This window comes from Anguilla rostrata, chromosome 11, assembly GCF_018555375.3.
Source record: "Anguilla rostrata isolate EN2019 chromosome 11, ASM1855537v3, whole genome shotgun sequence".
In the NCBI taxonomy this organism is placed as follows: Eukaryota; Metazoa; Chordata; class Actinopteri; order Anguilliformes; family Anguillidae; genus Anguilla; species Anguilla rostrata.
The window spans coordinates 15,915,241-15,926,345 of record NC_057943.1 but is presented as its reverse complement, the minus strand read 5'-3'; the positions used below and the strand labels follow the sequence as shown (position 1 = coordinate 15,926,345).

The 11,105-nt window shown below is 39.5% G+C and overlaps 2 protein-coding genes across 2 annotated transcripts; one reads left to right on the top strand and one right to left on the bottom strand.

Moving 5' to 3' along the window:
* Positions 1-33: 33 nt before the first annotated feature.
* On the bottom strand, positions 34-6,823 carry amt (aminomethyltransferase). The gene is made up of 9 exons (XM_064298235.1): positions 6,689-6,823; positions 5,225-5,392; positions 4,655-4,735; positions 4,241-4,372; positions 3,751-3,829; positions 3,410-3,555; positions 2,854-3,034; positions 2,123-2,278; positions 34-1,450 (listed from the first exon to the last, which is right to left on the bottom strand). Exons 1-9 carry the CDS (start codon positions 6,806-6,808, stop codon positions 1,272-1,274), a joined length of 1,242 nt encoding a protein of 413 aa, XP_064154305.1. The 5' UTR covers positions 6,809-6,823; the 3' UTR covers positions 34-1,271.
* si:dkey-20d21.12 (uncharacterized protein LOC556245 homolog) lies at positions 6,777-11,054 on the top strand. The gene is made up of 4 exons (XM_064298238.1): positions 6,777-6,914; positions 9,859-9,996; positions 10,339-10,551; positions 10,911-11,054. The coding sequence occupies exons 1-4, from the start codon at positions 6,890-6,892 to the stop codon at positions 11,051-11,053; spliced, it is 519 nt and encodes a 172-aa protein (XP_064154308.1). The 5' UTR covers positions 6,777-6,889; the 3' UTR covers position 11,054.
* Positions 11,055-11,105: the final 51 nt, after the last annotated feature.

Genomic DNA, 11,105 nt, shown 5'->3' with positions numbered 1-11,105 from the left:
AACAATGTCTAACAGAAAATAAATCGCAACACATTATATACAAATACTATTTATTTCAATTGGATAACTTATAATACATTTTTAGAATACTTGTGTACCTTGTTGTAAACTAATACGATCATTGCATCATGATCCTCTGTAAACCAGGAGCAATGGAGGACCAGGATTGGACATGACAGATCTCACTAAAAGCCAACAAGAAAGAAGATAAAAGCCACAGGGACAAAAGTAGACTCGTCTCTTTCCGGCTTAACAGGTATGGAGACAAACTTGATTAACTACTTCTTAACACTTAAGAGTTAGTGGGACATGTACAACAGTATGTGTATTAAGTTATTTCACTGTTAACACCTCTAACTTTCAGGGTCAAAAAGTTCAAGCTATCAAAGGTTTACATGTTTGAACCTAGAAAATTGCCTCTATAACTCAGTTTATTTTTTACATGCAAAAACATACATTGTAAGTACAATTGATTTAGTCCATCTATTCCTTTAAAATAAAAATGTCCATGATTTCAGCCATTTAATTCAAAAGCAATTATGTAGAAATGTCCACTGTATCAACAGCAACCGTTTAAAGAGATAAAACATTTAAGAGAGCATGGCATCAATTTAAACTCCATTTAAGACAAGGAATACAATTTAATATCATTTCTTTACTGACTAAAAGTTACAAGAATCATTTTTTAAATGTGCCTAAGAATGGATCTGCATTTTCTCTTCTCCTGGACCCACACTAGAACATTACTCAACACAGTGGTTGCAGAAGGTGTACATTGGGGACCTAAGTGCAGGTACATAACTCTTCTGAACACGATGTGATGTTGACAGATAACAGTGTTGGCCACAGGCACTTGGGGAATGGTCACACAGCCATGGAATGGTCACACTTCTGAGCTTCAATGAATACCCGATGATCTAAATTAGTAAACGGCTTTCTAACCTCTAATGGGCTAAATTGGTGTAGGTTTCACTACAGTACTGTTCTCAACAAGGTGGGCACGTTAATCGTTTTCAATTCATATAATGTACCCGAGAGAATTCTGTGAGTTTGCGCCCATTTATCAAGGCTACAGAAAATTATAAAAACATAACAGCCACTTTCCTGCAAAGTGTGCAGAGCTTCAGCATTGCTCGGTAGTGTGTGCGTGCGTGTGTGTGTTTGTGTGTGTTCTAGCCATGGTTCTTTTGGTTAATGATGCAGATGGTGTGAATTCCACAGCTCTACACAAACAGCAGAACTATACTCACTGATCCAGTGAGAAACAGTTCTTACTGGCCAGTGTAGTAGTTTGTAGGCACAAAGGGCATCTTGCTGACAACCGCATTCACTGTCTTCTTCCTCACCTCCACCTGCAGAGGTGTGCCCACTTTGCTAAACCCTGCCTCCACGTAACCCATGGCAACATTCTGCTTAAGGCAGGGGGAGGGGCAGCCACTAGTCACTTCACCTGAGACAAAGAGAGATGGGAAAAACAAATGGGTGATGCAGTGTAGAAGACAGAGAGTAAAAAAAGATATCAAAAATCAAACACACCGCCAACATCTCCTTTAGTGAATATCAGGGTTAATATATAGTTGAACACCATTGTCACAAAACAGGCCACTTTGGCTCTTGTATTAAATTAATCAGACAAATAATATGGTCAATTTTAGTGTCAATTCTTAAGGTAAGTAAGGATTGACACTAAACTCTAGGGTCCCTTTAGAGAAGTAACAACCTTATAATAATTATTCGTTTTGTGTCGACTTGTAAACACTTCAAAAGAAGAAAATTTCTATCACTGACTGTATCTGTGACTCCTCTAAGTGAATATCTACACTATAATTAAAAGGGCTTGTGCAGTGTCAAGTGTGTGGATCTCTGTCACCTATTATCTTTTAAAAAGACAGAAGACTCACACACTCGCTTAATGCTCCAATAAACAAATAACAATGTTTAATTCACCATGCAAGCAGCTGACGTTTGGAACCACACAGGGCTTCATGGAAAATTAAACATCATTATTAGTTTTGCAGCATTTAGCATGTGAGTGGAGTCTTTCCTCCCTATTCTTAATGTGATCCTGTGACCCTGCAGTTTGCCCAGGGTTTTTTTGATGCGTGTATCTTTGCTCTGATACCTATTTTCTTTCCCTCAGGGCTCAGGATGGGGGTGTGCTGCCGGACAGGGGGTCCCGTGGACACCAGGCCTACACGCTTCTTCTGGGTCTTGGCCTTGATCTGCGGGACAATGACGTCTGCTCCGGGGAAATCCTTGGTCTGACGCCGCCGCTTTCCTGCAAAGCACACACAACGTGGTGTTTCAAATGGAAATAAGACTGGTGCTATGGCAATGATCCTTTCTATATGAAATGTTATAAGGCAAAGCACACACAGCATGCAGAGCTCAAGGAACGGTATACAGTAGGGATACACAATATGAATATTTTGGACCGATGTCCATATGCACAAATGTGAACAGCGACCAAGCTTTCACATTCGTGGCAGAAGTACGTGAGCACAGACAACAAATAGCACATGAAGCAAAAATATTACTTAGAAAAAAATAATTACATTTTATTATTAAGCATAAATAGTGAATCTAGCTGAAAAATTGTTTGAAATTAATTTAAAATGGCTGGTTTCATGTGTGGCCTCTGTGGCACGTGTGTGTTGTGTCATAATATGGGCCCATTATATCTGCCATAAATGTTGGCTCAAAGTGCACTTTAAGCTATCATCAGCCAACACTGATAGCACCCCAATAGTATGGCGTAACCCTAGTATACAGTGGCACATCTGTAGCGCAGAACACCAAAGAGCAAGATAAGAGCAGCAAGAGCTGGTGAAAATAATATCAAGCAAGAGGCACCTATAGTCCACACTAGGGTGGCCTCCACTGGGGTAGTGGTCTCATCAATGTCGTTGCCATAGAGACAGAGCCCCGCCTCAAGCCTCAGACTGTCCCGGGCCCCCAGTCCAGCGAGGCGCACCTCGCTGTTGGCCAGCAGGCGCTCCACCAGTGCGACCACTCCAGACCGCGGAACTGAAATCTAGTTTGAGGGGAGTGGGGTCGGAATTAACAGGTAACAGACAGTAAAAACAATAAACAGTATTACGACAAGCTGGACATATTTAATGATATCAAGATATAAAGACTAAGAAATGCGAATTTACTCACAGAAAATGAGTAAAGTGTATGTGCAAATGTTTTCACTCAGACTGCAGTTATGGTGATTTTGTTGAGAAATTTAGTCAAACATACATGTCATTAGTCATACATACTTGACAGGTAACTTGCTATACACAAGGCCATGTAGAGAAATACATAAAAAGCAGTAAAAAAGCAGACAGACAGACACACGTACACACACACACAAACACACGAAAAACGAGCAGAAAGACACATAACACCATGAGAGTCACACCTCTACTCCATCCTCTCCTGTGTAGCCACATCGTGTAACCCGGCAACCCTGGATCCCAAACACTGATGTCAATGTACTGGTCATGAAGGTCAACTTGCTCAGGTCATCGGACAAACCTGGCTGAAGGACTTGTGCCATAGAGGGACCTGACAGAAACCACAGCAGTTTTTGAGACGAGTCCCAACATTCCACTTTATCCAAACCCAAGCTCAAAAACGTCCCTGATTACAACACCCACAATCTGTATTAAAGACATACCCATGCACCATGACTGTATTCAATATGGAATATAAACAGACTTCATGAAGATCCCTGGTATAAATATGTTTTCCACATGTCACCTTGAAGGGCAATCAAGCTTTCGTCCAAGTACTCCATGTCTACATCATGGCCAGCAGCTTTGAACTCCTTAAGTTTGGCCTAAAAACAATACAAAATATGTTCAAAACCCAAAATCATTATATGAATGAAACTGAGCACTGGAAATGAAAAAGCAGAAGCCAACATGTCAGTCACTCAAAATTGCTGTCAAGAAACTCCTGGCTACAATCATAATTAAGTAAAAATTGAGTCAAAACTCAATCCAAATATTTCTTTTTTTTTTAAATGGATGAAAATAAGACACTATGATAGATCTGAAGTAACTAGATAATGTAGAAAGCATAATTGAATTCTGACAATTGATATTTATGGAACATTAATTTATGGAGTTTTACATCTCTGTCCACACCCTTGGGTAAAACCTGAGGAATGTAAGCAGTGGGAAGAAGACTACTGGTGTGGTATGTCTGTCTGTCTGCTGTCTGTCTGCCTCTTCATTTCCTTGCTGACCTCCATGTGGGCTGAATCCTTGTCTGCACAGCCAGCATTAGAAACCACATAGAGATAGCCTTGGTCTGTCTTGGTCACAATCAAGTCATCCTTTATTCCTCCTCTCTCATTGGTGAAGAGGGAAAGTGTGCCCTGGGAAGACATATGGAAAAAGGGAGAATGAAAAGGGGGATCTGTCTGCCCATGGACTGTGGACAATCCCAAAGTTTTTTTCATTTTTACCCACAGAGAGAACATTGTTTTCCATTTTTGCAAGCCTTTCGCAACATGACAGCAAAGTCAAATGTATTTAGAAGCTACAGATTCACATACAAGTGCTTTACTACTCTCTTTTGCTGCCTTGCTTTCTTTGTATAACTTCCATGTATTAATAAACATAAACAAATGTACACACGCATGTGTTCGCAGGTGCACCTGGTTGTCTTTGAGCTCAGCTACATCCCCAACAATCAGAGACTCAATGAATTTCACTCTGTCCTTTCCATGGAACTTCGTCTGCAAGACAAACAGAAACCGAGCATGATTATCATTATTTATGTGCTCTAATAATACCCAGGGTCAACTGCATAGCTGACATGTCTACATGATATCAATTTTAGCAGCAGGCTATGTTTACTGAAGGCATTTGCCCTATATACACAACAGTCCTTGTGGTTCACACTTAAAACTGCAGTTGCTAATGCACTCCGATCACACTAAATCACACATAATAAAGTCCCCATTATACATCTTACTCAACAGTTTCCATACACTGCATCTGGAATTCTGATCCAACAAAACTGAGAGAAAGGTGTGAGCACAGGAGTATAATTATTAGACTTAGTTGGTCTTTGCCCCTCAAATGGAAACACAAGCCAAGGCAGATAAGTTAATTATATCCTACAAGCTTCTTTCCGTAGGCATATACCATCTGAACTGAATTCTGAATGAATTTGTATAAACTCTTTCTTCATGAGAGAAGATATGGGAACACCTTCTGAGTACCTGCAGCATGTGGCTGACGTCAAAAATAGAGCAGTGCTGGCGTGTGTGCATGTGGGAGTTGATGTGGCTGTCCTTGTACTGCACTGGCATGCTCCAGCCTGCAAACTCCACCATCTTCCCTCCCTGCTGCTGGTGGAATTCGAACAGCTCCGTCTTCTTCAAAGCGCTCTAGAGTAAGGGCGTGGGTCAAGGAATATCAGTGTCAACATGGGCAAGTAAATGCTTTATCACGTACTAAACTTGTGACCCTGAAGTTTAAAGTTTAGTAAATGGATGCTTCCACACTTGTCAGCTCTGCTGATTGCAGCTCAAGGTAACACAGAAGAACCAGAGGCTAAAGTTAAAAGGAAATTCATTACTGCAGGCAATAATGATCTTTGATCCAAAAACTGGTTGTTACTAGAAGCTTATCAATCAACAAGTGGGAGCATGTGTCAACTCTCTTAGAAGTTTGCAAAACAAGTCCAAAGTCATTTCTGCAGTTAAAATGGGCCCATCTAGGCCTAACCTCTACCAAATGACAGGTACAACATCTCCCAGGCTATCACTCTACACTTAAATTTGGATAACAATGCATGACTGCTCAGTAGTGTGCATAGTTTGTTTTGGAATTAATAAACACGGCATTGTATTATGAAGGTACAGCATTTACACAAGTGAGAGGTGCTGGTGCACGTGGCTGTCATTCGCCTGAGAAAACGCCCTCCTATTCACAGCCAATCACAGCATAACGTGAAATCCCTAGATTTCAATGGTCGCTCCAAGCATAGCAGTATCATTTTACACATTCAATTTAGCAGCCGTTCAAATCACTTAATGCTAATCAGCTATGACTGAAAAAAATATTTCAATAGTATCAATGTGGATTAAATCTTTTTTATTTTATTTTATTAGCTTAATGCTCGCCTATATTAGCCTACCTAATACAGATGTGATAATTTGTATAAAATGTAAATTGTGTCCACTGTCCAACTCCTACACTATAATTGGGAGATGAGATAAAGCCGAGTTATTACGCGTCCGTGGGTGAAATAGCCAGCAGGATAAGAGCATTCATGGATTTAATAAAAACATCATCTGCTGCACACATAAAGTCCATTACCCTCTGGCATGATGTGGGCAGCTGTTCCGGAAAAATTGAAGTTGTTCACGCTCAAGCGAACAGAAAGTACACAAGAGCATTACTATATGTACGCCATTTGATTTGGTAAAATTAGCATTAATGCAAAACACGAATAAAAAAACGGCATTATCGCGGTAACCATTATGAATAAGCAAGCAATGTGCAGACGAAGTCTTTATTTATATTACTACAGTTTAAAATTATTTTAACTCTGGGGTTCCAACATTCGTGTTCTTCGAGTACTTCTTGCTCGTTATTTGCCCTGGAAACAAGACGATTGCCCTTTCTGTCTACTTAGTTTAAGTTTCTAAACTAGCTAGCAAGCTATCTGCTACGGCTACCTCTGAACTTGAAGCATGTCTCTCCTGCCTTGCTGCACCAAGTATCACATTCCGCAGGGATTCCCTTGGAACTCGGAGGGCAAATCCAAACCGGCTGACGGAGGCCATCCTAGGAAGCATCGTGTATTCCTTCCAAACGAAGTTCCCCGTCTCACGTTACAGCACTGCCTTGGTCGCCAGCTCTGAACTCCGGACTTGACAATGTGCCTCACTGTAAAACGACAAGGTAATCAGAGTGAAGTACCTCGGGAAATGTAGTAGAAGCGCAGAACACTACGATAACAGTCTTCCTGTATGCCTATTTTCATTTTCGAAAAATTCCACGTTAACAGGTGCAGCTAACAAGATAAAAGCGAGCAAAATAGTCAACCAATTTTTTCCAAATTGCTCCCAACTGACCAAATTTACATTCAAGAATTTTAACATTCTTTACCGCATGTCAGCACATTCCGTCTTATGGAGCAGCTGTAACAGCGAGTAGTGAAGTAATTTCTTCAACTTGCCACACGATGGAACTGTCTGACACCTATTGAGCAGTTGTGGAACATTTCCAGCTCCTCGATAACGGAAATTTTCAAGTAGGCATATACATAGGCCTAAATAAAGAAATATAAATAAATAAATAAATAAATAAATAAATAAATAAATAAATAAATGTGTTACCACTTAGATACGCATACGTGTAGGTTTTCGTGTGTATGGGTCAACAGTTGTGTGCAGGAGTCAACTCTTTTGCAGTAGGCCTACGAGGCCGACTGCATTTAGAATAATTTATAGCTATGCCTGTTTTAAAAAATAAAATTAATTTGGTCCTTTGCATGTCCTCATTGAAACAAAATATTTTTTTATTTATGTCTGTTTTATTTTTGGAATTTCTTGTTTCTATATAGTCTAGTAGTAGACCTATCCAACATTATGAAACTAAGTTTGGCATTTTTTAGCATCTGGTTGAGGAGTTCCATGTTGATGGGGAGTCAGTCAGTAGGCAGACATAGTGAAACTCATGTCCACATACATCCTTTAAAACAATTCTTACACCCAATATGTGATTAAAATGGGTTTTGCCTCAATGAAGTAGCCTACCATTGTTCCTATATTGACCTATGTTTTCATGGGAAATACTCCAGCCACATGTCTCATTTATGTCCTCTGCTCCAGCCTAAATCATTTTATCACCCCTCACAACTATAAATAACCTCCTCATGCCATTCTCTATTTTAGGAGAGGGGCTTCTGTTATCTAGTAGGGACTGACTTTGGTGGTGGGGGGTGGGTTTGCAGCAAGACACAGGGGCTGGAGTTGTTGTTGTGTGATGATTGAACAAACATAAGCCCAACACGGACTGCCTATCGAGAACATTTTTGATTTTATGAATTTTTAAGCTCTCTCAAATGTGTTTTTTCAGAGTTATGCAATTTCCAGCTCCTACTGGCAAATATTGGGAGCCAGGGTTCAGTGTTTGAACAACCCTTTTAATTTTGTTTTAACTTCCTAAAACAGTGGATTGTAGACAGACTACAAAGGTAAGACCAGGATGGTTGTATTTGAGCATTAAACTTTTTGCAGGAATGTGTTGACTTTTCTTAATCCCTATAAATCTTGATGAAAGTATTGGAGCATGTTTTGGAGCGTTGTTTCCATAACACAAAGGACTGTGTAGCAGACAGTTGTAGATTTTTGGAAGAAACCAGACAGGCAAGTCAGGCATCCGATTCTCTGGGATGCCAGAGAGATAACTGTGCTATGTTTAGTGTTTGGACAGAATCCAGAGTTTAGAGTATTTAAACTATTTTTATTATAACAGTTTCCCACAAGTATGTTTATTTTAATTGCCATTTTATTTTATATTGTAGGTATTATGTCCTTAGATTAATAATATGACTTGATTAAAAATGGCTTTGGGACAAAAATAACTCGCTATATTATATGATACTAAGTTTCAGTTTTTAAAGATGATAAAACCAGACAGGTGGAAACATGTTTACACTATATTGATGTTTGTGGATATATTTCATAGACCTCGGGTTAAAATAATTTGAATAAATAAGGTGTTTGAATTTGGTTATTAACCAGCTACAAGTAGAATTGTTCTCCTAAATAAAATCTTTACAAAGTAATGTTTGAAAGGAATCAACAAAGTTTTGGTATTTGGTCATTTTTAATTTGGTTATTGGTAATTGGGTGAGTTGGTGTGCCATAACATTACACTCTTCACTTGTTTTCATGGCCATTCCTCGCACATGGAGACTATCCAGCACCCCAAGCCTCACTGAATGATCACCCTCTCCCAGTCTTCTGGTCTTTCTCTGCTTTTCCCCAAGTTTTCAAGGGATGGTTTCTGTCTTTCCATTATAATGCCATTTTGGGGTATGCAGAGGCCAGTTCTCGCACTTTACTAAAATCTTCCTCCATTTACACAAGTCAATCATTTTCTGTACCATACTGTAATTTACCTGCCAGTATACGTGACTAAAACATTTCCTAAACCTAACTCCAATCTGTTAGATTTTTCTACATAGGTATAAAATGTATTATTGTTTGATATGGATGATAAATGATTGTGGTCTCCCACATTGTTTCTTTTGTGTAGCTATGGAGCTTGCTTCTGATGAATTATTGGATAATATTTTGGCACTTATGTGATATCTTGATGATATGTGCCACCGTGCTGGTCTTCTTAACATTTAGAAATATGGCTAATTTTTTTTTTTGCTGAGTTGGTTACAAATAAGTGGACACCCAGGCTTGGAAAAATGGCAGATTTTCACTTTCATTCATATGTTCACTGTTCATAGAGAACAGTTTGTCTTCTTTGCTAATCCTGGGGAAATAAATTGATCACTATATATTTTTTGAACATATTTTGCAACCCAGATGCTAATTCTTGTGCACTGTTTTTGGTGTTCATGTAAAATGTATGGTTATGGTTATGCAGATGTTGACATTCATGGCAAAAGTGCAGTGAAATTTTAGCAGCTTTGGGTTTGTCTTGTTCACTTCTTTTTCACTGGATTTTCAGTCAGCTGTAATCACTATAAGAGATTGTATAATGTGCTGATAATGATTAGGTTTCAGTGAGGATCTCCACCAAGGATGCTGTATTCCTCATATCAGAGTTTTTGTTTTTTTGCCTAAGAAGAGTGTTGCATTTTCTCTCTTACTCTCTACAGGAATTATGGTAAATACCCCGCCTTCCCCTGCACCAGCGTTTTTCCGGATCAGTGACCGGGACCTGACTGAAGTTGAACTACATTCCGTAGACTCTATCAATGACTTGCACCGCACCCACTCACAGCAACTCCATAAAGGTAAAACAGGGCTCCTTTCAGATGTCAGAAGTATCACACTGCAGCATTTAGGCACTGTAATAAAGAACACACATCTTCTGATGTCTGTGGTATTGTTATCCACTCCAAGTGTTTGTGTCTGGTTTTATTATCCATGCATACTGTGTCATGCTCAAACTGTTTTAGATGCACTCTTAGGAGCATTTTGTGTCCATGTTGCCAAAATGCTACAATGGAATTTATTAATGTCCATGCATTTTTTTAACAAACAACGGCAAGGGCTTGTTCATTCTGAAAATATACAGAAGTGATCTCATTATACTTTGCCAGTGAAATCCAAGACTGTCATTGTTTTTTATGCAGGCAGCAGACAGCTCCACCCCCAGGGTCCCCCCACTAATGGCAACCTTCAAGTCTACAACATGCCGGTCATTTGTCAGACAGGGTATTCAAGGAGACGAAGGTGGTACAAATGGCTCTGTCGTTGCTGCAAATCCACAGCGTGTCGATACACATGGGGGTGTGTGGTAGTCAGCCTGATGTTGATGACACTTTTTGTGATCTTCTTTTTCTTAAGTAAGGATGCTTTCTCTCACTACCACTAAAAACACTGAACTAGTAGCACTAGATTGCCTGCTAAGATTCAGGAAAGCACAGTGAGCTATTCTCATGGAAAGCTAAGATTTTAGAATTCATTCTCCTCTTTACCTGCATTCAAATTCAATGCATAAAACTACATTATCATTCATTCTATGATGACCTGTTCCAGCATACCAGGACTTAATACGAGTTTAACAATAAGTATTAAAGTACATTAATTTTAAAATATAAACTATAAATTACATCAATGTGAGCTTAATTATAATATTAGTATAGCATGGCCAGCTGTGTATTTGTGTATGTGTGTGTAAACCAGTCTTTTTGTTCCTTCGTAGTCCAGCAGGACAGTGCTCTGAGAATGCTTTCCCAGGTGGTGCAGGACAGGCAAGCCACGTCCCTAGAGATTTCCCAGCTTATTCAGGAGTTGCAGGAGCTGCGAAGAAACCTGACGGCCATCAAAGGGAATCAGGAACATTAACGGAGATTCTCAGAGTACTCCTGGGGGGCCCAAAAGCTGGAACTGTTTCTAT

What these genes read in the sequence shown, in the direction of transcription:
- amt (XM_064298235.1), bottom strand. Translation starts at nt 6,808, where the DNA reads ATGCTTCCTAGGATGGCCTCCGTCAGCCGGTTTGGATTTGCCCTCCGA. An exon ending in AGGATTCAGCCCACATGGAG is followed by an intron (nt 3,830 to 4,240) that starts GTCAGCAAGGAA and finishes TATTGTTTTTAG; the next exon opens with GCCAAACTTAAGGAGTTCAA. An exon ending in CAGGAGAGGATGGAGTAGAG is followed by an intron (nt 3,035 to 3,409) that starts GTGTGACTCTCA and finishes CCCTCAAACTAG; the next exon opens with ATTTCAGTTCCGCGGTCTGG.
- si:dkey-20d21.12 (XM_064298238.1), top strand. Translation starts at nt 6,890, where the DNA reads ATGTGCCTCACTGTAAAACGACAAG. An exon ending in CCTCACTGTAAAACGACAAG is followed by an intron (nt 6,915 to 9,858) that starts GTAATCAGAGTG and finishes TACTCTCTACAG; the next exon opens with GAATTATGGTAAATACCCCG. An exon ending in TGTGATCTTCTTTTTCTTAA is followed by an intron (nt 10,552 to 10,910) that starts GTAAGGATGCTT and finishes GTTCCTTCGTAG; the next exon opens with TCCAGCAGGACAGTGCTCTG.